Genomic DNA, 24,913 nt, shown 5'->3' with positions numbered 1-24,913 from the left:
CCTAGTAGCTGGGATTACAGGTGCCCGCCACCACGCCCAGCTAATTTTTTGTATTTTTAGTAGAGATGGGGTTTCACCATGTTGGCCAGACTGGTCTCGAACTCCTGACCTTAGGTGATCCACCCACCTCGGTCTCCCAAAGTGCTGGGATTACAGGCGTGAGCCACTGCACCCGGCCACATCTTCCTTTCTTAATGAATTTAGAGTCTCCTCCTACATCATAACGGTATTAGAGAGAATGCTAAGCATAATTCCATGGATCTCATGATAAACAATTGGAATAAAAGAGCTTGCCACTTAGTCATGATTATTAGCATGAAAATGTGATGATGCAGCCTATTTTAGGGGAGGGATGAAGTGTCATTGAATCAGCTCATTAGTAGTCTGGCATGCGACTTTCTGTTTCTTGCAAACAAGTTGCATGATAGGGGAACATCAACACTATGCCAGTGTGACCCTGAAGAAAAGGTAGCTGGTTTTGTTTTGGTCAAAGTAGGAATGAGTCTGGAAAGGGATTCAGTTTTATGAGCATTGTTTTGCCTGCTTTAGAAAAGATGACAGATAGATAAGAGTCAACCAATGCTTTGGGAAGAGATAAGATTAGCGTTTAAAAGCTTAACCCATGTCATCACTTCTGGGTATGTCTTTCCTGAGTGAAATCTTATTCTTTGCATGCATTTTGAATGCAGAATCACCATGAATAATTTTTATGAATGGCTACTTTAGAAATGTTGATGGATTGCAACTCATTGGGGAAATAAGAAATTTATAGTTGCGTGTTACAATAAATTCTAAATAAAGCAGTTGGAATTGTTGACTTCTCAGAGACTTCCAGTGAACTTACTGCAGGACAGTGTCTACATTTCAGCACTATGGGATACTTACAGTGTTTTTACTTTTTTAGTATGCCCCTTTTTGTCAATAAAGGAAAGAAACTCCACTTTATACTTATGTAGTTCCTTCAGAAAGGGAGCTCTGGGGATTTTATAGCCAAGTCAGCACTTCGATTTTGGGCCACATCTACCAGAAGAGGCATTTCTCAATGATTGTTCATTCATTAAAATTGTCTATTTATCATTTACTACAATCAAGGCACTGTGCTAGAGGCCGGAGATACAGTAGTAAGCAAAACAGTTACGTTGTCCCTGCCCTTGGAGCTTATAGTCTATTCCTGGTTTTATAGCCTAGTTTTCCATTACATGGACCTGGAGAAGTATTAAAGGTACAAAGAAAATGGTTAAAAGTTCAAACTGAGAAGCATTTAGCTAATCGTCACTATTTGAATTTAGCAGTTATTGAACCTAAGAGTGAGAAGGATGACAATGGTTTATATCCAACTGAAGAACAAAACCCTCCTGTTTATCCTTCACTCATTCATTCTAAATATATTTAGGAGGGGCTTCTTCACACCCGGCATTGCCTTAGTCAGTCTGACAAAACAGGGAGGGCCTGAAAGTCCATATGGCACCTTATGGTGCTCACAGTCAAGTGTAAGAAACAGATAATAAGCAAAACTGGTTGGCGATGTTGCAATTCTATTGTGTAAATATGGAAACCACCTGCTGAGGATTGAATTGTACATTGTCCAGCCTTCATCTCTGCCCCATTATATGTACCTGGGTTTATTCTCTAGTCACACAATTTAGATAGTGCCAGTACCTTGGTCTGTACCATATAAAAGAGAATTTTATTGAAGGAGCACTTTTATGAGCAATTCGGTAGCAGTTAGTAATACATGCAATCCACAAATATGGAGGATTATGTACTATGAGAAAGGACCAAATCAAGGTGCTAGAAGTAAGAATGATGGATAAGAATAATATAATCCTCATTCGTATACCATGTATATGCTTATTGGGAGGAACAGATGATAAGAGTAAACTAATTGGATTATCAAAATAATTTCTGAGAATGAAAAGTGCTTAAGGGAAAGCAAAACTGTGATGTGATGTGATAAGAGGTGCTCCTTAAGACAGGTTACCTGGGGAGCCTTCTCTGAGAAGGTGATATTTGAACTGAGTCCTGAATGATGAGAACAACTTGCCACTGGCAAAGCCCAAAAAGGAGAAAACTGGCAGCAGCAGGTACAAAGGGCTTGAGGCAGGAATTACCTTCCAGGTATTTCAGGAACATAAAGGAGGCCAGTGTGGCTAGAGCATGGTGGGAAGATAAAGGTTACTAAGGCGTAAACGTGGAGTTGGACAAGTCTGTGTTCCGAAGGTCTCTGTAGGCCTTGATTAGGAGTTCAAGTCTTACTATAAATGTAATGGGAAGGCACTGGGAGATTTTAAGCAGGTAGTGATCATGTTTTATATATTCCCAGAAGAAGATACTATTGTGAGTAATAAGTCTGAAAGCAAAGAAGGCTATTTAGAGGATCCCTGTAATCTTCCAGTAAGAGTGTGCTAAGAGCTTAGTGCAAGCTAAAGTTGTACAAGATGAAATGGAGAGAAATGAGTTTTGAGATTTATTTTGCTGGTAGAAAATATGATCAGATGTGGAAATAGGGGACTGGGAAGAATCAAGGATGGTGCCCAGATTTTTGGCTTAAACCACCATTCTTCAAGTTTGGGCATGATGTTACTAGGAATGCTTGTTCTAGCCAGCAATGACAATAGCCATAGCAAACATTTATAAAGGTGCATTATTTGACGGGTACTATACTAAATGCCTACTTACATAACTATATTTAATCCTCAGCAAACCTATAAAGTCAGTTCTGTTATCATGCCCATTTACAGATGAGGAAACTGAGGCCGAGGGTGATAAAATAACTTTCCAACGGCCATAAGGATTGTATCAAAGTAGAAATTAAAATATGGGCAGTCTCATTCTAAGGTTGATGTTTTCCAACCCCCTACTCTATACCACTTCTCTGTGCATGAGTAAACACACTGTTTTCTTTCCTTTTTTTTTTTTTTGAGACATCTCACCGTCGTGGGGTACCGGTCACCACAACCTCTGCCTCCGTTCAAGGATTCTCTGCCTCACCCATATGGAAAAAGAGACGGGGTTTCACTGTGTTGGCCAGGCTGGTCTCGAACTCCTGACCTCGTGATCCGCCCTCCTCGGCCTCCCAAAGTGCTGGGATTACAGGCGTGAGCCACGGCGCCCGGCCAACACACTGTTTTCTAAAGCCGTTTTGGATATATTAGTGAAGCTGAAGTTGACTTTTGAAACTTTGCTATTTAGGTTAACATTCATCTGTTGCCCAATTTTTGCCTCACTTTTATACTAGGTAGAAAAGAGCCTTCCTGCTTGGAAGAGCAGATCCAAATCCAAGCTCAGGGGGCAGTTTCACAACCTCTTTATTTCACTTGCTTGGGCTGATCTTTAATCTATGGGGAAGCAGAGGGTAAATGAGATTGTTTACAATTATTATGTGCAATTAAAAAGAAAATACATTTTTTAAAAATGGGTTGTATTGTGAATGATTGTATAGTCATTTACTGTTAGCACGGCTTTTAGAATATTTAAGAGATTAATAAAGATAAAATTATAACTGTAGCATCAACTGTGGTTTAACTGTAGCTAACTGAACTAACTGTAGTTAACTATTAGCTTTAATTAACAAAATAATAATTAGAGCATTAATAGTCATGTAATACCTCATAGATCTGCCAATTGGCTTGTGAGTGCTTTACGTAACATTGTCTTATGTAATCTTTTCAAAACTGCAAAAACATGTTATCATCACAAGAAAACTGAGTTGGAGAGGTTACATAATTTGCTCTGGATTACAACACGTAAGTGACAGCACCAGAATTTGAATTCATGTCTTACTTTGATAACGTTCTGTGTTTTAAATATCATCACTTTCATAAGCAGTGAACCTGCAATTGACATATATTGTTATCAGAAGAACAAGTCCTGGGCATGTCATTGAACCTGCAGTTGTAGAGTATTGTTACCAGAGAAACATGTCTCAGGCGTGTCAATGAATCTGCAATTGAAGTTTATTGTTACCAGAGGAACTTGTCCCAGGCATGCCAACTGTAAATGCTTTGCTGTGTTTCAGCTGGTAGAATTGTATTAAACTCTCATGGATTGCCTATAAAATATTGGTCTTTTTAAAATTTAAAATAATCCTTATTTTTCAACTTGAATTGTAAAATACTAATGGGAAATTTCTAAGGAAAGTTTTGACCACCCTTAGAAGAAATAAATGCTTAATTACTTGGCTTTTCCCCCTTGTTTTGCTTAGGATTTAATTTTGGACAATATAGTCCACTCTGCCTGATTGAAACCTGGAATATACTTCAAAGAGTATATTGAAGTGCATTTGATGGCCTGTGGAATTTTTGGAAGGGCCGGAGGAGCAGACTGCAAGCTGAGCTTCCAGAAAACTCCCAGCACTCAGAACTTAAGTCCACTGTAGTCTGTAAATATGTTGCAGCCAGTGCAGAAAGCTGTTACTGCTGCTGACTGGAGGGTCTTGCTGCCCGCAGTACCAACTAAGCCAACAAAATGCATGCCCACAGCCAGCCTATCTTCTCAAGTATTTCCTTCCCATATCAGATCTTGCAGTCATGCCTAATTGACAGAACCAAAGTCCCATCTACAATCCTGGCTAACTTAAAGGGCATCTGATAAATGGAGTTTTTAGCTTTCCAGCCATGGTAGTTTAAAGGGATATGCTAGGAGAATATTGGAATGGCAACTGAAAGAGACAATCAACAGTATTCTGTGCACTTAATACACTTAACTTTTCTTATCTTTTTTTTTCTTTAATTTCCATAGGTTATTGGGGAACAGGGGGTGTTTGGTTACATGAGTAAGTTCTTTAGTGGTGATTTGTGAGATTTTGGTGCACCCATCACCCAAGTAGTGTACATTGCACCCAATTTGTCATCTTTTATCCCTCACCCCCTCAAGTTACTCTAAATCAAGAGCACCTAGTATGTAGCCCTTCAATCAAATACAACGTTGTATACTTTTTAAGACATTTTTGTTTTGTTTGTTTTCTTTAACAATGTAACACTCATGAACTATCTAAAATATTGTATCTCAGACTTTATAGAGTACCTAATAATCACATAGAGGGCTTATTAAAAGATGTGCTTTCCTGAGATGCACCCTTAGAAATTTGGATTCCCTCTGACATGCAGGAATCTGTATTTTAAGTAAACACCCCAGATGATTACACTTTCATCTAAACATAACACAGCTGACTCCCTTGGTTTCAGCTGGAACACCTTCAGTGAAAGAAGGAACATTTCAACAGTTTATTCCATCCCACGAAAAAGGCAGTTGGTATGTCTCGCACACATTGCATAATTCGGAAAGCCAGTTTGTGACCTTTGCCAATCAAGCTTGTCATCTGATGTGATGGAGAAAACGATCAAGATTGTGAACGTTCTTTGAGCTCATGTCTCTAGCTCCACTCATTTTGATGATATTTGGAAGCAGTTAAAGTAGAGTATAAAGATTTAGTTTATTCTCATGTAGTAAAAGATCCAGGTTGGTGGGTGGCGGGATGCAGCGGGTGGGGGGAACTTTGTTGAAAATTTTCTGAGCTGCTTCCTCAGATTTGTATTTATTTATTTTTTTAATTAAAAGGTCTTGTGAAACTAAACTTGTCAGATTTTCAGTAGCGGATGTGAAAATACATATGAGCACATTAATTACATCCACAGTGGAAAAAAACACAAAAAGGTTCTAGGAAATTCAGGCATTCAGTCTCAGATTGGGCACTTCGGATCAGATGGCAACTGAAGCCTATGCTCATTTCACATCACTAAATGGTTTGGAGTTCAAAATATTTTAGAGATTTTAAATAATTACATAATTTTTGATTTACATGAGATCTCACTTTCAGAAGCAAGTCATGTATTTGGAAGAGTGTAAATTATGATTTATGTTTCTGTAGCTGTTTTTAGAGAGCTACAGCCCTCAGACTCTTGTACATCAGGGTGATGTACAACCCTCAGATTCTTATACATCAGGGTAGTTCAATTTTAAGAGCAGCTAGTTGGCATAAGAGTAAATGATGCCAGTGTCCATGGAGTGCTGAAGATGCAGATTTCAGAACTTTCATGAATTTTTAAAATTATGTTTCCATACTTTGGCCGGTGTTGGGGGAGGTCTGTTCGTCTTATTTCTTTGAAAATATACACTTACTGCAGAGAGTTGGCAGGAGATATATAAACCTAGCTAACTTAAAGGGCATCTGAGAAATGGAGTTTTTAGCTTTCCAGACATAATAGTTGAGAATTAAACTAGTACCCCTCAGTTTTCCAGACTAGCTCAGTCTGTTACACATCATTATCCTCATAGAAATTAGAATTAGTTATTAGCTCTCATCTCCTTAAAATTAAGTGGATTATACTGTGTGGCGGATTTTTTTTTCCTCTGCTTTGTATAACTGCTAAAGAGCTTTATTTATGAATAGCTAATGATCTACTTTTTAAACCATTGTTACTAATTAAATAGTCTATACTGCTGTCACAAATGCTTACTCTATTATGTACATCTTTATTAAAATTAGTAACAGTAAAAACCTGAACACTCAGGCCCTATATTCTTGCCTGAGGTACCAATCTTTTATCAGGGATTTTTACGCAGGGTCAAAACTTCTGAGCTCACCTGGCTTTGTTAACCCCAGGTAAGTTGTTCCCTATTCCTAGGCCATTTAAAAAAGAGAAATGCTGAGTTTATTATTTTAGTCCCACTCTTTCAGGGCTGTGTTCCCTTTTACCAAGACCAAAGTGAACTTTTCTAGCCCTTCCATGATCACTCACTCTCTTCTTTCTTTTTGGCAAACTGTAGTAATATACCCTTGAAATTCCCTCATACTCATTCACTCCTGTAATCCATCCATTGTGGTTGACTTTTAGTTCCATTAACTCAAAGGCAACTGCCCTCATTAAGGTCAGCTCCGTTAAGTACTCTTTAGTAAACATCATATTGACATCTTTTAGTGCTTGTTTTATTCATTGCCCTCTGCCTTTGTTTTTTTTTTCCATTGGCTGCTGTACTCCACAATCAACTGATTTCCCTCTCATGTATTTGGCTTCACATTCTCTCGTCTCCTACACAGATAGTTCATGATAGAACGGTATCTATCTATGGTGTGGTAGTATTCTCTAAGGTTTTTGGTGATAAACTCCCAGACTCCTGCTGCCTCTTCTCTTCCTACATATCTGGATCAGCAAATAGCATCACTTTTTACACAGTCACCCAAACTGGAACCTGGAAGTCATTTGTGCCTCTTCCCCTTTTGACCCTACCCTCTTTTCATTAGTCACCAAGATCTTCCGTTCTACTTCCATATCCTGTTGAACATGTTCATTTCTCTCCATTCTCACTGCCACTGCCCTAGTTAAGGCCCTCATCATCTCAGCTTCGGATTACTTCCGTCATCTCCTAATGGGCCTCATGCCCTCAGGCTTGTTGCCCTCTCTCCCCAGTCCATCCTTCATTCTGATGCCTGATAAACCTTTTAACAATAAATCAGATCCTGACACTCCCTTGCTTAAAATCATTCTGGGTCTCCCCAGTGCTTTTAAAATGAAATCTAAGTCAATTAGCAAAATTAGGAGGGCCTCTACATATCTCTCTAGCCTTGCCTTTTTTTTTTTTTTTTTTTTTTGCTTATTCTTTGAAACTCATTTTCCAATGGAGTAAAAAATCACAGAATTCTAAGAACATGCCTTGTTTCCACACTTCTGTGGGCACCTGCTACTTCCTCTGTCAGGGGTCTTCTCCCTCACTGTCTTTGAATTGGCTGCCTCCGATCACCTTTGGAGAAGCTTCTCCCCCCAGAAACTATCAGCCCCTTCCTTAAATGCCCCCGTCCCCCAAGTGCCCCCCTCCCCAAGTCAGGTTTAGCTGTACTTGGGGCAGGGGGCAGTTGAGGGAGGGGCTGGGCCTTTTCTCTCTGACTCCCACCACTGTGTTGTGTTCTCCAGTAGCTTGAGCTTCCTAAGGCCAGTGACCATAGTCTTTCTGTCTTTAGCTTATGTATTTATTAGATACTCCATACATGTCTGTTAAATGAAGAAGTGGCCCCTGGGATAATGTTACTAGAAGTCTGAAAGCACCCAATTTTGTTATTATAAGAAGAAACAACTTCTCGCTTTATTTTTTGGGTTTCTCCCCTCCTTCTAGCTATGTAAATTTTTGTTTAAGCTATAGCTAAGTGTAACTTGATTTACCTGCACGACTCATTTATTCAACCTAGTAATAACTTGACATGTAGTTTCAATTTGAAACTGATTGAGTTAAAGAGACCTATATGCCTTCTGTAACATGACCCTTTTAAATAAAATTTAGTCGTTCATGGCCGGGCGCGGTGGCTCAAGCCTGTAATCCTAGCACTTTGGGAGGCCGAGGTGGGCGGATCACGAGGTCAGGAGTTCGAGACCATCCTGGCCAACATAGTGAAACCCTGTCTCTACTAAAAATACAAAAAAATTAGCAGGGCGTGGTGGCGGGCACCTGTAGTCCCAGCTACTCGGGAGGCTGAGGCAGGAGAATGACGTGAACCGGGGAGGCGGAGCTTGCAGTGAGCCAAGATGGTGCCGCTGCACTCCAGCCTGGGGGACAGAGCCAGACTCTGTCTCAAAAAAAAAAAAAAAAAAAAATTTAGTAGTTCATTAAATATAAGTGAAGTCAGTTTTATTATCTAACTGGTCCAGTATTTTTCTTTCCAGCATAGATAGTGTAGGTTTTGGTTTATATCCAATCCAGCAATTTCCTAGCAAAGTGGCCGTAAGGAAGTTACCTAATCTCTCCGAATTGTGTTTTGCTCACCTGCAGAATAGGGTAATAATATCTACCCGGTTGATGGGAGGATTACAGGAAATAATATCTGCAAACTGCTTGTCCTATGTGCAGCCCCTTAGAAGTCAATATATTTTGAGTTATTTCTGCTTTAAGTAGTATTTACATATAGAACGAGGACTGATTATTAAAGGGTGAATTTCCCCAAATTTTTCTCATACATTGAATACCTTGAAATCTTTAAATTCCCCTATTACATTAAATTCCCTTATTATATTACATTGTCTCCCTTTTTATATTAAGCAATTTCTTTCTAGTATGTTGTTTTTTGTTATAAGAGCATATTCATTGCATATTTTAATGATCACCCATAGTTTAAAACATTTTTAGCTTACTTCTTCACAAAAGGGAAGTTAGAAGAGTACCTTTACAAGATTTTGGCACCCACCAATTTGGACTCCAAGTTGGTCTGAGTTTCAATTAGTTACTCTGGTAACATCTGCTTTATTGATAGTAGTTAAGTTTCAAAAACTAACAAATCTACTAAATGTTTCATTTGTCCCTTTGAGATTACTTAACAGTGCTTACAGAAGAATTTTAGTCTGTGTAAGATGATTGGGTATTTTCCTTATAATGTTTAATGGTAAATTTTTAAGCAATTAAAAAGATCTGAAAAAAGAAGTCATATAGAACTGAATGGTTATTCACCAAATGAGGATCCTGTTGTTGGTTTACATAGGTTATTTTTGGAAGATATGGTTCATATGAGTTAAGAAGACCTGAACTCAAGACCAATTACCATACCTGTATCTTGGTAACTTGCTTTCCTGTCTTTGGGTAGTTGAGCCAGTTGGCTCTCTTCCAAAATACATTTGGGCTACAAGGGAACTGCCTGCTTCAATAGCTGGTATGCAGGATTAAAGAGAAGATGAATGTTGTTTTTGGCAGCAGCTGCTGTTTTGTTCAGGGCAGCTCTAATACCATTTCGTAGGTCTGTGCATAAAGAAAATGAGCTACACAAACACTTCACTCTCTTTTTGACTTTGTGAAGTCTGTAATGTGGACCCTGACAATGCACATTTTAAAATCACTTCTCATATTCATAGAGAAAAAAAGGCTTTTTTTCTGTATTTTATTTTTTTGTTTTCCCAAGTTTAGAGGATTGGTATCTTCTGGTTTCTTGAACAGCATATGTCCCCCTGATGTTCTTAGGCTGCATGCATTTTAATTTCTACTGAAGGAAAGGAATCTGCAGTGTGACTTATGTGTTGCAACACACGTTCAGATTAAGTCCATCGTTTGTTTTGGGGGTTTTGTAGCTCCTTTTCCCGGCATGTGGCCTTTTACTGTAAGGAAAGCTCTGTGTTCAGGAGGGATTGGTTATTGAGTGAATAGTCCACTGGAGTCTGCTGATGTTTGTTCTCAACGAAAATGAAAATTAAGCAAGACCTTTGCCTTTGAGGTCTTCAACCTCTTCTTCTTGTAAATTCCTCCCACCCCAGACTTCTTTAAAGTACTTTTCTAGTACTGTCTGCTACTGTTAAAACCTGCTCCCAGAAAAGGACCAGCCACATCTGTCACTGATGTTAACATACATTTTAGTCAGTATTACTTCCCTCTACCAGAACTGTTTCTGCTGCATGCCTTGGTTGTAACAGTGCACACAGATTTCTCATTATTTTTTTTCCTAATCATGTAAATAATTTGAAGGCAACATTTAGCAACGAAAGGATTATTGGAATTTCGTGTGTTGTGGGGAATACATGGGGGACAATTTTGATGCATGTTTCTAAAACAAAAATCAAGAACTACCCAGGACAATATGTGTCTATACAATGAAAGACTATCCAGAAATAAGAGGTTATCACACAATGAGCTTGACCTAGAGAGAAAAGCTGTACAATGATAAAACAAAGTAGCCAAAGAAAAATGTCATATACAGCTGCAGAGAATGTTAACAGAAAAAAAAATAGATGATTACCCAAACTGAAAAGATACATTTTAGAGCAGAAGTCACAAACACAGGGACATTTTGCTTCAGGAGTATATCTCCATTAGGGTGTGTGTGAGCGTGTGTGCACACCCACACATTTAGGCACCCTATTCCCTCAGAGTTTCCAGAAATTGGAAGAACAGGAAGAGAAAACAAAGACAAATATTTTGTTGATATATTGGAACATCTCATTTAATTGGAAGTCAATTATCTGTTAACTGAAGCTACTCTAAACACGGTTCAGAACTAAGAAATAAATGAAAAAGGTGTGTGAACTCAAAGTCAGTGTCAAAATATTCATGTGCTAAAGGTCATACTCTTTGTTCATGGGAGATTTACTCTATAAAGTCTTACTTGGAAAGTTTTACTCAAACATTTTTGAAGTACTTGTCTCCTGGTTTCCTAGCCAATGCAAAGCCAATAAACCATACAACAAATAATTGCATAGCACCCATAGTTTGAATAGTTTCTCATTTGATTCTTACTACCAGTTCATGAGGTGGGTAAGGCAAAAATTATTTTTACTCTCATTTTATAGGCTGATGAATTGATACTCAGGGGGATTAGCCGACTTGTTTGAAGTCACATGGGAAGGGACTGAGAGGTTTTCTGGATCCGTGTTCTGCATGGTTTCCAAAAGCGTTTTTTTTGTTGTTTTTTTTTAATTTCTTCTTGCCCTTGGAAACCTTTGTTTAAACAGAATCTTACTCAGAGGCATGAACAAATAAAACAACAAAAAAAAAAGCTGAGCTGCTCTGCTTAAAATAAAGGGTGCGGGCCAAGAATTCTGGCAGAGGCAGTTCACTTTCCTCATTTGGAATAGCTTGACCATCACTACACTACACCATTCATTCATTCACTCATTCATTCATTCCAAAAGTATTTCAATTGAGCTGTGTTTTATTTTTCTATTGCTGCTGTAATAAATTACCAAAAATTTAGTGACTGGCTTGGTTCAGTGGCTCACGCCTGTAATCTCAGCACTTTGGGAGGCTGAAGCGGGTGGATTACCTGAGCTCAGGAGTTCAAGACCAGCCTGGCCAACATGGTGAAACTCCATCTCTACCAAAAATACAAAAAAAAAAAAAAAAAAGAAAGAAAGAAAACGGTCAGCCGTAGTGGCAGGCGCCTATAATCCCAGCTACTTGGGAGGCTGAGGCAGGAGAATCACTTGAACCTGGGAGGCGGAAGTTGCAGTGAGCCGAGATTGCACCACTGCATTCCAGCCTGAGCAACAGAGAGAGACTCCGTCAAAAAAAAAATTATTATAATTTTGAAGATCAAATGTTCAAAATAGGGCCCACTTAAATCAAAGTATTAGTTGGACTATGTTTCTTTCCAAAGGCTCTAGGGGAGAATCTATTTCTTTCTCTTTTCCAGCTTCTAGAAGCTGCCTACATTTCTTGACTCTTGGTCCCTTCTCTCTATTTTCAGTGCCAGCAAGGACGTGTTGAGTCCTTTTCAGGTCACATTTCCCCGACCCTTCTTCCATCATTGCACCTCTCTCTGAACAGAGCTGAAAAATAATCTCCATTTTTAAGGACCATGGGGATTAGATTGGACCCAGGGAATCTAGGATAGTCTCTTCATCTCTAGTTCTTAACGTAATCATGTCTGGAAAGTCCATTTTGCCATGTGTGGTTATATATTCACAACTTCCAAGAATTAGGACATGGACATCTTTGGGGCCATTATGCTTCCTGCTGTAAGCTCCCATATGGGACATGTGTTGTGTTCATCATCAAGAGCGCAGGAGACTAGAAATAGGCATGTTAGCAATAACAATATGTTGCAAGTAATGACCTGACAATCTGGGGGAAACAGGAAAACTAAGGAACAAACAAATGAAATCTAAAATAAATTTTTAAAAGTTATACAAACAAGTACAGTAATTTGGAACCACTTGGAGAATGGAAGTTACAACTACATAACTGAGATGCTTTGAAAGTCTTCCTTTTATTTGATGAACCTGAACCGTCAAAGAAAAGCAAAGTTTAATATTTCAGTTCACTGTTTAAGAAATCAAAGTGTGTGTACAATATTAGAAAGATTTCTGTGTAGAAAAATTAATACTGAAATATTTCTTTTTTATATAAAGAAGTAAGCTCTGCATTTCAGCTCTCTCCTGAGTATACTGATGAAGGAGGTGTCATTACTGCTTGGCAAAAATCTCAATATTTCTAACTTGATTATCCCCCTGTCCTAATGTTTAGATATGCCAGAATGAATTCTTTAATTTTATGAAAGGTGAATATTTTTAATGGTAGCAAAGTATATGCAAAATTAAGTTATAATATGAATTTACTTATAATGACTTTAAAATAAAGGGCTTTAAGAAATATAGGTTTTTCAGAGATATTTGAATGTTCATAATCTAACATAGATTTAATTTTAGCATTGACCCAGTGGATTTTTATAAAATGAACAAAACCACGTCTTTGTAAGATATTTGAATTTAACTGATGCAAGAAAATATTTATGTTGCCCTGATCAAATCATTCTTCAATTATTATAGCAGTCTGTGTTGATATATTTTAAGAAACTATCAAAGGACATATATTAAAAATTATGATGATTTGAATAATGTAGAATATTCAGCTGTGGCATGGAATATGGAACAGACTTGTCTCCATATGCTTGATATTTGCAAAAGTATTAAAGTTTTAGAGATCTGCTATTGCATCACAGTTCTCACAAATCATCTAACAAATTTGCAGGAGTTCTGGGACAGTGTAGAGGGGCTAAAAGGACAGGAGTTAGAATTGGACAGACCTGGGCTTACTGATTTCACCACTCAGAAGTCACCAAACCTCCCTGTACCTCAACTCCTTCATCTTTAAAATTAGGATATATGAACGTTATTTTTTTCCTTATTAGGTATCCAAGATGCTTGGTATATAGTAAATGTTCAGTAACTTTTAGCTCTATTCATGGAATTGTTCCCAAAACACCACCAGCATCTGCATTCACATTCCAGCACTCTGCCTGATAGCATTGAACTACCTATACTCCTATTTAAAGCCACACGTTCTACTTGAGAACTGAATCTCACCCCTTCTTTCTTTCTCAAGGCTGTTGCCCAAGCAGTCTGCTCTCTTCTGACCTATACTGCCAATTGCTTCCTCCTACTGGATCATTCCTATAGGCATATACACATTCTGGTATTTCAACCTTCTTACAAATAAAACTCTCTTCACCTCCAATTTCTTGCCAGCTACTTCCCCATCTTGTTTTTATTTATTTATGTGTTTGTTTATCCAGTTGCTCTCCTTTGAAGGAAAACTCTTCAAAACAGCTGTTCATACTCACTGTTTCCGGTTAGTCTCGTCTCTTGTTTTCTAAAACCCACCGTAGACTGGCTTTTTCCCATACTACTTCAGTAAAACTGCTCTTGTTAATATCACCAGTGACCTTAATGTTGCCAAACCAGCAGTCAGTTCTCAGTCCTTACTCGACCTATAACCAGTATTTGACATAGTTTGACCCTATTTTCCTTAAAGTACTTTTTTAAAGTCTTGGCTTCCTTCCATGATCTTTTTGCTTTGCTCTCTTGGACTCTTTTGTGGGTTCTCACTCTTCTGTCAGATCCCTTAAAGTTAGAACACTATAGCATGCTCAGTCCTTTGTTCTTCTTTATACTTTTACTCACTCCCTTGGTGATCTCATCCACTCATTTTGCTTATATATGGAAGGCTATCATATTTATATCTGCACCCCAAGTTTCCCTAAGTCCAGATTTAAATATCTTGACCTGGCATTATCACTAGAATATCTCAAAGACATCTTAAACTTAACATACTAAAAACTTAACTCCTGATCTGCCCCCCAAACCTTCTCTACCCCCAGTCTTCCCCATATCAGTTGATGGCAACACCATCTTTCCAGTTGTTCATACCAAAGTTCTTATAGTCATCTTTGACTCTTTCTCTCAAATCATACTCTGTCAGGAAATTCTCATGGTTCAGCCTTCAGAAGATGTCCAGAATCTAACCACTTTCAGTCAATGTATTACTATAACCCTTTCTTGATTGGATTACAGCAGCAACCTTCCAACTTGTCAGTTTCATTTTCTACCTGTTGTCACCCTAAAGTCTATTTTTATTATAGCAATCAGACTGATCTTATTTAATTAATTTATTTTTATTCTGAAGTGTATATCCCTCCTCTGCTCAAAATCTTGCAATGAATCCTATTTTATTCAAGTAAGAGTCAATGTCTGGGCGATAGGCTTCAACACCCTACATGAGCTGTCCTCTCCATTGTCTCTCTGACATCATCATCCTCTACTGCTCCCGAATTTACTCTTGCTATGTCTTAAATAACAGATGCCTTAAATGGACCTTAAGACCTTGGCACCAGCTTTTCTCTCTGTATGCAGTACTCTTCCCACAGATGTCTGCGTGGATCACTGCCTTAGCTTTGTCCAATCTTTGGTGAAATTTTGTCTTCTTAACGATACAGTTATCAATATTACCCTGTTAAAAATTTCAAGCTGTTTCCACCCATACTGCGATCTTTGGAAAGAAAAGAGTACAGTTAGTTCTGTGGCACTTCTCTAGACTCAGAGATGCCTGGTGATTTGACCCTCCCTGTAAGTCTTCTTTCAACAAGGACTCAAGAAACTTTTAGGTGTACATCTATACTTCCTCCAAGAGAATTCAGCTGAAGTTACTAGGTAGCAGGCACTGATGTGTGCTTTATTACAAGCATATATCATGCCCTGATATGTATTAATATTTTATTGTTGAGATTGGTACTGGTGGGGGTAGCTGCTCTAGAAAATGAATAGAAGTTCATGCCATATTCCTAAAAAGCTACTCAGCTAGCAAGGTATAAGCAGAAGGAATGATTCTACCTACCCAACATCACCTATCATTGCCACACATATCTTGAGTGTTCAGTGACTTTCTGATATTAGAAATGGCCTGGGAGTCTGCCGTGTGCAAGTTGTTACCTAACCTTTTTTTTTTCGAGATGGAGTCTAGCTTTTGTCGCCAGGCTAGAGTGCAGTGGCATGATCTTGGCTCACTGCAACCTCCGCCTCACGGGTTCAAGCGATTCTCCTGCCTCAGCCTCCCGAGTAGCTGGGATTACAGGCACGCACTGCCATGCCTAGCTAATTTTTGTATTTTTAGTAGAGACGGGGATTCACCATGTTGGCCAGGCTGGTCTCGATCTCCTGATCTCGTGATCTGCCCACCTCGGCCTCCTAAAGTGCTGGGATTACAGGCATGAGCCACCACACCCGGCCAACCTAACCTTTCTTAAAACCCCGCAGTACACTTGGTGCTGGGCAAAGCCTCCTGTGACTCATGACTGTGATTGTCACTCTGAACCCAAGATCACCAGTAAGGCAGAGTAGACATTATGATCCCGATCCCCTTTACCTTGCTCTAATCTTTTTTTTCCCATAGCTTTCGACACCTTTTGACATACTATATAACCTAGTTAATTATGTTTGTTGATTAAGCCTTACGAGGGCAGGAATTTCTTGTTCATTATATAGGCCTAGCACCTAGAACAATGCCTGGTATCCACCAGGTACTCAATAAATACTTGTTAGATGAATGAGGGAACAAATGTTTCTTTAGTATTTATTCAATGCTAGGCGTAAAGGATTGTGAAGACCAGTAGCAGAATTTCTGCCGTTACATTTCTTTGAGCCAAGGATACGATTATGGTCATTTCTGAGATTGGTCCATTACAGAGATCCTTGGAGAAAGTTCCCAAATCACATCAGAAAGAGGGGCTTAGAGAAACATATTTCCAGGGAGGTTATGTCTTAGCAATGACAATATAAAAGAAAGCTGAGTTTAATAAATTATATTTACCCATGTGAAGGAAGACTGTGTTATTAAGGGAGAGTTTGTATGTAGGGGTTGTCTGTCCAAAAAGAAGAATCCTCAAACAGAAATAATTTATACAACTTTGACTTCACTGTGGTCCAAGAAAGATGATACGATGAAGAGTGTGACCCTACAATGCTAGAAGTAGCCTTAAGTAGAATTATGCAGGATTACTGTTAAATAGACCATGGTGGTAAGGGACTAAAAGGATTTTAATTTTGAATACAAACCACTATATCTATGTAATTAGCATTGTAGTTTTAGAAATTTTAGCAAATAATAATCATTATTTGTTCTAGTATAATATCTAGTTAGCATGCAGATATTAATTGAAAATAATAATCCAGTTCCTTTTAAATATGGCTAGCTATGTAAATAGAGAAGATTTCTAGCCATGTGCATCTGGACTCTTGTGTAATTTTAAGATTTTACAGAAGAATGGTATCTCATAAAAGAATTTGCACATATTTTAAGATGTCTTCACATCTCCATGGTTTTGTCATGCTGTTTACTTTTCCTGGAACCTTCATCTTTTCTTTGTCAGCCCTTGCAAATCCTCCTTGTCCTCTTAAATCCAGCCACAGTCACATTTTCTTTCTGGCTTTTCTTGGCACTGTCTTCCTGCAACTGGTTCTCCCCCTTAAGGTTAATTGATTAATTGCTTCCTCTTCTGTGTTCCCAAAGTGTTTATCACAAGATGTGAGTGTTATTTATTTACCTGCTTCAGAGTTTCAAGGACATCTTCATCATCTTTGTTACCCTAGTGACTGGCGCTGTTCCTGTCGCATAATACATATTCAATAAATGGTTATTGAATTTGAGCATCAGAATATATTTTTACCTTGACCACTGATTGACCCAGCAAATATTTATTAAGGACTTTTTATATGCAAGACACTGTGTTATGTGTTGTGAAGATACTACAAAGATAAATCAGTTGCGCAAGTTCTTGAAGCTCTATAGTGTAATGAGGAAAAATAAGTCATGCATAGAAACAACTATAATACATTATAGAAAATGTTATTTTCAAGCCGATGTGTAGGTTATGTGTGTTCGAGAGAGAGAGAGAGAGAAGACAGATTACTTTCTGCTAGGGCTCAAGAATGCCTTCCTATTGGCTAAGGAAATATTTTCCTTAAGTGGCTAAAAAGCTGTGTTTCAAAATATTCTTTTGATGTCTCACAAATTAAGTGGAATTCTCTTAGGTCTAAAAATACACATCTCTCTCACTTTAACTTGGTGTGCTGTCGTAGATTATTGGATTAAAGCACTGCTCAGGGGTTATGCTGCTACTTGCCAAGCAGTCTACATTTAAAGTAGAAATAAGATGTTTCTTTTGGTGCCATAAGGTATACATTTTATGCATTCTCTAGTTTTTAGAAGACACCCTAAGGGCTAAGTCTTTAACATGCTGCTACCAGTTTATTCCTAATTGCCATTGGGAAATTGGCTGAAGAAAGTTTTTGACAAAAGTTAACAATATTGTCATTGAGAGAATAATTCAAAATGGATTTTAACTAAAAGCTTTTTAAAACTTTGGTGAGCATAGCTTGAATGCGTAATATTTAATTGCATTTAAGCCAATAACATATATTAGACTGGTCTTTTTGTGCATCAAGGCATTAGATGTTAAAAGTTTGAACGATTACAGATTTTAACTGATGATCACCAAGCAATTTTTCTGTTTTCATTTAGACTTGGATTCTCACTTGCATTTATCTTCAGCTGCTCCTATTTAATCCTCTTGTCAAAACCGAAGGGATCTGCAGGAATCGTGTGACTAATAATGTAAAAGACGTCACTAAATTGGTAAGTAAGGAATGCTTTACCGTGCTGTGTAAAAAAGAGCTGTGGCTCTTTTTCCTGTGCTTGTTGATAAAAGATTTAGATTTTTCTTGCCCCAAAGTAATGTTTTCCTAAAGTGGGGAAAGGAATCACTGGGTTACTATAAAGGGTTTATAGAAAGCAGGTAGTGAGATATTTAGGGTCATGGATAATTTGTTGGTAAAACTGGCTAGTTTCACATCACTGCTGTGACTGCTCCTTTGCTGGTCTTCTCCCCGTCCTTCATAGGCAGTGAAGGACCATGGAGAGTTCGCTGTGTGCTGATGGGCTTGCCCCGGCTTGTTCCCCATAATCTCTCCAGTGGGTTCCCCAGCATGTTCTATTTCTCCTTCACATGCCTTCCTACTCTTCTTTAAAAAGCCTAACGAAAGGAAATCTGAAATGGCTATTCTCCCCATTCTATCAGCAGGAAGACCTTGTCACATGTCAGTGGGTGTTTGCTCCTTCTGGGAACATAGAGAGGTGATTCATTGCCCACATGTTGAAGGGACTCATCTCCCTGGTTTGTCACATTGAACTCTTCCCTCAGCAAAAGCATTTGCATTGCTGCCCCAAGTCACTGCCAGCTCCATGCTATGCTTCTCCAGATGCTTTCTCTCAAGATCAAGCCACAAAGAGGGCATAGCACATCTGGAATGCATCCTTCCCAACCCTCACGATCTAAGGGAGATCTTACATGCTTTTTTGAACCATATATGATTTCAGGATGAACAAAGCTTGAGAAGCAATTTTTTAAATTCCTGGTTATTTACTGACTAGAGAACCGAGGTGATGCAAGAATAGGTAAGAAATGAGGGTTGTGATCTGGAGAAAAGGATGAAAAGTTTATTTTTTTGAGGTACTGGGATAAGGAGTAGAAGGGGCTTTATTTATCTTCCCTCCTCTTGATATATATTTTCTGGTGTATATGTTTTATTTTGGGTTTACAATGGAACTTCAAACGAGAAGTTTAAGGCCACTGTTGAAGTCTTGCTAGCTTAGCCTCGATATAGAATTAGAAACACACACACAATTTATATAAATTCCTTAGGACCCAGAGAGTTCAGGTTTAAAAGCATTCTTCCATGCAGCAGCAGCAGCAGATGTATCAATATGTCTTACTTGAGGGAATTGTGAGCAAAGCCATGCAAGAGTTGCCTGCTATATACCCAGTTAGCTATTGTGTATAGGGATGGGGGTGATGGGGGAGTATTTAAAAAAAATACTGTTTAAAAATAGATCATGTTTTTTTCCTTGAGTTACTTGTTAGTTTGTGACTCAAGAAACAATACTAAAAGGACAGTATGTGTTTAAAATCTAATTTTGTGAATGACCCGGGTTCTAGTCTAGACTTAACATGTGATGGCTGTGTGACCTTAGTCAAGGCACTTGACCCCTTCTAGCCTCAGTTTCTTCATCTGTTAAATAGAGATAATATGTCAGTGGGATCTGAGGATAAATTGTAATAATGCAGCCTAAGCCCATAGTGAGCACAGTGCCTAGCACGTAGTAAATATTTGATGCGTGTTAGACACTGTTACTATTTTATGATTATGTGAACTGAGAGAAGAGGAACCATACTAAGTGCCTCAGTTCAGAGCTGAAATGAGTGTCAGGTGGCATTACTGGAAGTAGGATGGTAGTAAGCACCATGAGATCAGTTACTACCTTAGCTCCCATCTGACTACTTATGCCCATGCCTAAATTCATTTATCAATAAATTGTTCTCAGATTCTGGAAGCTATTGACAAGACCAAGCAGAATCATACAGAAAATGTTATGGTAAACTACTGTGAGATGACCTAGTCTAGCAAACATGCACATGATCTTAGTTTTCTATAATGAAAATAAAGTTTTTGGAGACAAGATGAAGGAAAAAATAAGTCTACAAAGCAAGATAGACCCTTGAAGATGTAATGGTGCAAAACTACTTTTTAACATATGTATTCATCTGGGAATTTTAATGGTGATATGAGAAGGGCGGGGAAAGCAAAGTAGATGATGTTCATTAAATGTTTGCTGGGTGAGTGAAGAAGAAGAAATTATGTGTTTTACTTTAGTGAGCATCACAATCACCTGTCATGCTGATGAAAATTATGGGTGCCTCTATTCACAATAGCAAAGACTTGGAACCAACCCAAATGTCCATCAGTAACAGACTGGATAAAGAAAATGTCGCAAATATACACCCTGCAATACTATGCAGCTATAAAAAAAGATGAGTTCATGTCCTTTGCAGGGACATGGATGAAGCTGGAAACAATTATTCTCAGCAAAATGTCCCAAGAACAGAAAACCAAACACCGCATGTCCTCACTCATAAGTGGGAGTTGAACAATGAGAACACATGGACACAGGGAGGGGAACATCACACACTGGGGCCTGTTGGGGAGTGGGGGCCTGGAGGAGGGATAGCGTTTGGAGAAATACCTAATGTAAATGACGAGTTGATGGGTGCAGCAAACCAACATGATACGTGTATACCTATGTAACAAACCTGCACGTTGTGCACATGTACCCTAGAACTTAAAGTATAATAATAATAATAAAAATTACAGGTGCCTGGGACTACACCAAGAAACTGCCTTGGTAAGTCTGAGAAAGGGATCCAAACATCTATATTTTTAACAAAATTCTGAAAGGAGGCTTAAGAGCAATTGCTCTAGATGGTCTCTTCTGTCATTGTTTAGAAACCAAAATGTCTTGACTCTTATTTAACCTCAATTCCTATTATGACTAGTTATCATCTGTGTTGTATAGATTTATAAGGATGCCAGATTAATACAAGTCTTCAAAATATGTTTAAAGTAGGTCACTACTTTAGAACCAGCAGATCACAGTCTCTCAGGGACTTATTTAAGGTACAGCTGTAAGGGCATCACTATACCGAATCTCAACTTGTGGAGATGGGGTGTAAGAACCCTAATGTTTCCAACTAGCATCTACATAAAAGTTATTTATGTAGAAGTATCATGACTGCTTAGGCCATAATGTTTATAAAGTGTGTGTGTGTGTGTGTGTGTGCATGTGTGTGTGTATTTTAATGTTTGAAAAGAAGTGGAGTCCTATCCTAACTTACTAATTTCATTTATTCAAACAGCAACATGAGTGGCTGTTGAGATTTATGGATGTAGATAATCACAGCCTTTCTCTATACATGGTGGGGCAGAGCATCTTGATGGAAGTCGGGAATACTAGGTTGTTTTAATACCAGCTCCACTGTTACCTGGCTGTGTGGCCTTGGACAAATCACTGAATCTTTCTGGCGTTCAATTTCCTAATTTTTCAAATGAGGAACAGGGATATGATCAATAGTTATTAATCTAAGGCTGATAAACTTCAAATGCTTACACATGAAGCTCAGAATTGTGCTGCCTTCGTATGCCTTATGTTCATTTCTGAGTAGAGTGTGTAGCTTTTATCATTTCTCAGAGAAATTTATGACCCCAAAGAAGATAAGAACTACTAAATTAGAGAAATTTGGAGGCCCTTTTCAGCTTTGAAATTATTTTATTCCATAATGATGTTTTTTCAGGTTGCACCTCTTGGAATAATTCAATAATGACTCAAATAAAGGAGGTTATATAGGATGAAAGGAATTTGCTTTGCAGACATAACCTTGCTACATTTTATGTGAGGGAAAGAAAGTGGCCTGACAGTCCATTTTTGCCTGTGCTCACAATTATTCCTTCAATGGAAATCATTCCTTTGCAGCCCCTACCAGTTTCATCTTTGCATTAGGTGGCAACCTGCACTGTGCCCACACACGTTAAGTTTTTTTGCTTGAAGTGATTCTCATGTCACAGAAGCACATGATTTATTATTTTAATGTCAATTTTTTTTTAAAATTTCTTCTTGAACGCTTTGTACTGCTCCTACAGTCCCCAGGGTTTTCATTCGAAATGCTTCTGGCATGTTTACTAAGCATAATAGTTCATCTATTTACAGAACATTTTGCTTTGTTTCTAAAAAAATGTTGCAAGACTTGTTTTAAATGGCAAACTCAGACTTACCTAAAGAAAGGGTCAAGTATCTCGGAAGAGGATGAATCAAGCTTTTATAACTTGTGTCTATGAGGTAGTTAGGTTGCAGCTTTTAGTAGTTGTAGTTGTTCATATAAGAAGGAAATCCAAATATTGAAAAAGTTCAAACTAGTTTTCTCTGTGTATTCTCCCTACTCTTCTCTTTGTTTGTGATGACTTTGTTTCTTCATTTGAGGCAATTTGACTCAATATGATTTTGTTGCTAAAGAGAAAAACTGTTTTTGTCTTTAACTTTCTATTGAGTAGAAATGTTTCTTAAGGTCCCATCCCCATCTCGTAAAGGTGAAATTACTCTGTCTTTTCAAGGTCAGTCTACAAATTAGTAAGATAGCATTGGAACAAGGGAATCTATTGTTTTCCTGGTCTTGTGGTAGGCACTTATTTCAAGTTGGCTATATTTATACATGATTCATGGAGATTAACATAATGAGAGATTGTAAAAATATCCTCAGATAACACATTTTCACACTTTGAATAGACAGTTTTGATTAATTCTGATTATTTTTCTTCTTCAAATATTATGTTCCTCAAATAGAATTACCACTGCATTAAAGTGAAGAATTGGAGTCTCTGAATGTCCCCATTTCTGGATGAATTCTAAGCTTTTCTTCAAATGACCTAGGTATATCAATAATAGTGAAGATTTCACAAAGTTTTGTTTGACCTTCGAAAAATAATAGCGTGAAAGATAGTTTTCAAATTTTATTTTATTAGGTTGCAATATTTAGCAGTTTAATTTCTGCTCCTGTGGTCAGCAGAATATTCTTTCTCTATTTAAAGCTAAATTTAGGACATTTTGTATTTTAAAAAAAGGACTATTAGGAATAATATTTATTAAAACTCTAGATAGATTGCTATATTATCAAGCATATCAGTCATATTGCTAGGAAAACATTGTTCTTCCTTTATAAAATAAACTACTTGGATAGTATGTCTTCTTTTCCTTGAATTTTTATGTTTATCTTTTGTAGAGATGTGGGTCCCATTATGTTGTCCAGGCTGGTCTCAAACTCCTGGCCCCAAGAGATCCTCCCACCTCTGCCTCCCAAAGTTCTGGGATTACAGGTGTAAGCCACCATGTGCAGCCTGCTCCTTGGTTTTTTAAAACAATACACCATGCAGAAACACTTTGCATGGATTGTCTCCTTTAATTTTCATAACCTTACAAGATAACTATTTTTAGCCCCAGTATATTGGTTAGAAAGCTGAGATCTAGTGGTATTTAGTAATCTGATCATCACTTGGGAAATAGTTGAATAGAGGTTTGACCCCTTAACTACCTATCGCTGAGGCACAGTAATGCAGTTCATAATTTATAATTTCTTCCCAGTAGTTTAAAATGTAAGTTTCAACTACAATTAATGAATTATCATTGTAACCTACTGAATTTTATTTCCTGAATAATAGTCACCTTATCTTACTGTGATTAGGAAGCTATCATATTGTAGAAGCTCAGTTAGTTACTTAATTGGAATCATCATCATAAGGTCTGTCATCATCATAAGGTATGTCATCATCATGAGGTATTATACACTCCCTAAATATTGCAGTTTATAATCTCTTCTATTTGAAAGAAAAAATTGTTATCTATCTTTATTTAGATATTCTTTACTGAGGAAAGATGACCTTGAAAAGCCTCCTGAAGTTGCCATCTTAATTTTTTTTTTGAGACAGGGTGTCTATCACCCAGTCTGGGGTACAGTGGTGCAATCATGGCGCACTGGAGCCTCAAACTCCTGGGCTCAAGTGATCCTCCTGCCTCAGCCTCTCTAGTAGCTGGGACTCCAGAGTAGTTGCCACCATGCCTGACTAATTTTTAAATTTTTTTTCTTGAGATGGACTCTCACTTTGTTGCCAAGTCTGGTCTCAAACTCCTGGCTTTAAGCAATCCTCTCACCTTGGCTTCTTAAAGCAGTAGGATTACAGGTATGAACCACTGTGCCCTGCCAATTTTTTTTTTAATCACTAATTGTTACCATTTTTAAAAAGTCCAGTTACATTTGAAAACTATAGGTAATACACCTGGTTGGTTAGATTTTTAGTCAATATTAGTGGTAGATAATTTTTTAGGAGAAACAAAGAAGCAAAAAGCTTTTTTGGAGGGTGTTATTTCTGAAGGCTGAACAACTAACATTATAGTAAGCTACTGTACACAAGTGAATGATGACATTTAGATAGAAGTGTAGAGCTTTTTTCATCTACAGCTGTGATTATTAAACTTTGCTAGGTCTGAAAATAATGGACTCTTTCCCCAGAAAAGTTGACATATGTACAGCATTTTATAAAAGTGTCAAGGGAGTCATAGATAACTACTGAATTTTGATTCCTGCCTTGGACTTGGGAGAGACAGCATAACAAGTAAGGGTCTTGCAAAGATGTCCAAAGTGGCCACTGATCTCATGAGATTTAGGGACCTCAGTGACCCTTGAACCATGAGATCCAAAGGTTTTTAGATCAGTGATCTAGAGAGGAAGTTAAGTATT

General features: G+C 38.0%; 1 protein-coding gene across 2 annotated transcripts in view; it reads left to right on the top strand.

Annotated features, from left to right (window-relative positions):
- Positions 1-24,913, top strand: part of KITLG (KIT ligand) — a 90,375-nt gene that overhangs the window by 16,592 nt on the left and 48,870 nt on the right. For both annotated transcript variants that reach the window (XM_058425886.1, XM_032170871.2), the window contains exon 2: positions 18,259-18,372. In XM_058425886.1, the coding sequence (XP_058281869.1) occupies positions 18,259-18,372 (114 nt within the window). The remainder of the gene's footprint in view (positions 1-18,258; positions 18,373-24,913) is intronic.

This window comes from Hylobates moloch, unplaced genomic scaffold (genome assembly GCF_009828535.3).
Source record: "Hylobates moloch isolate HMO894 unplaced genomic scaffold, HMol_V3 SCAFFOLD_12, whole genome shotgun sequence".
Classification (NCBI taxonomy): domain Eukaryota; kingdom Metazoa; phylum Chordata; class Mammalia; order Primates; family Hylobatidae; genus Hylobates; species Hylobates moloch.
The sequence above is the reverse complement of the archived record's forward strand: the minus strand, read 5'-3'. Positions and strand labels throughout refer to the sequence as shown.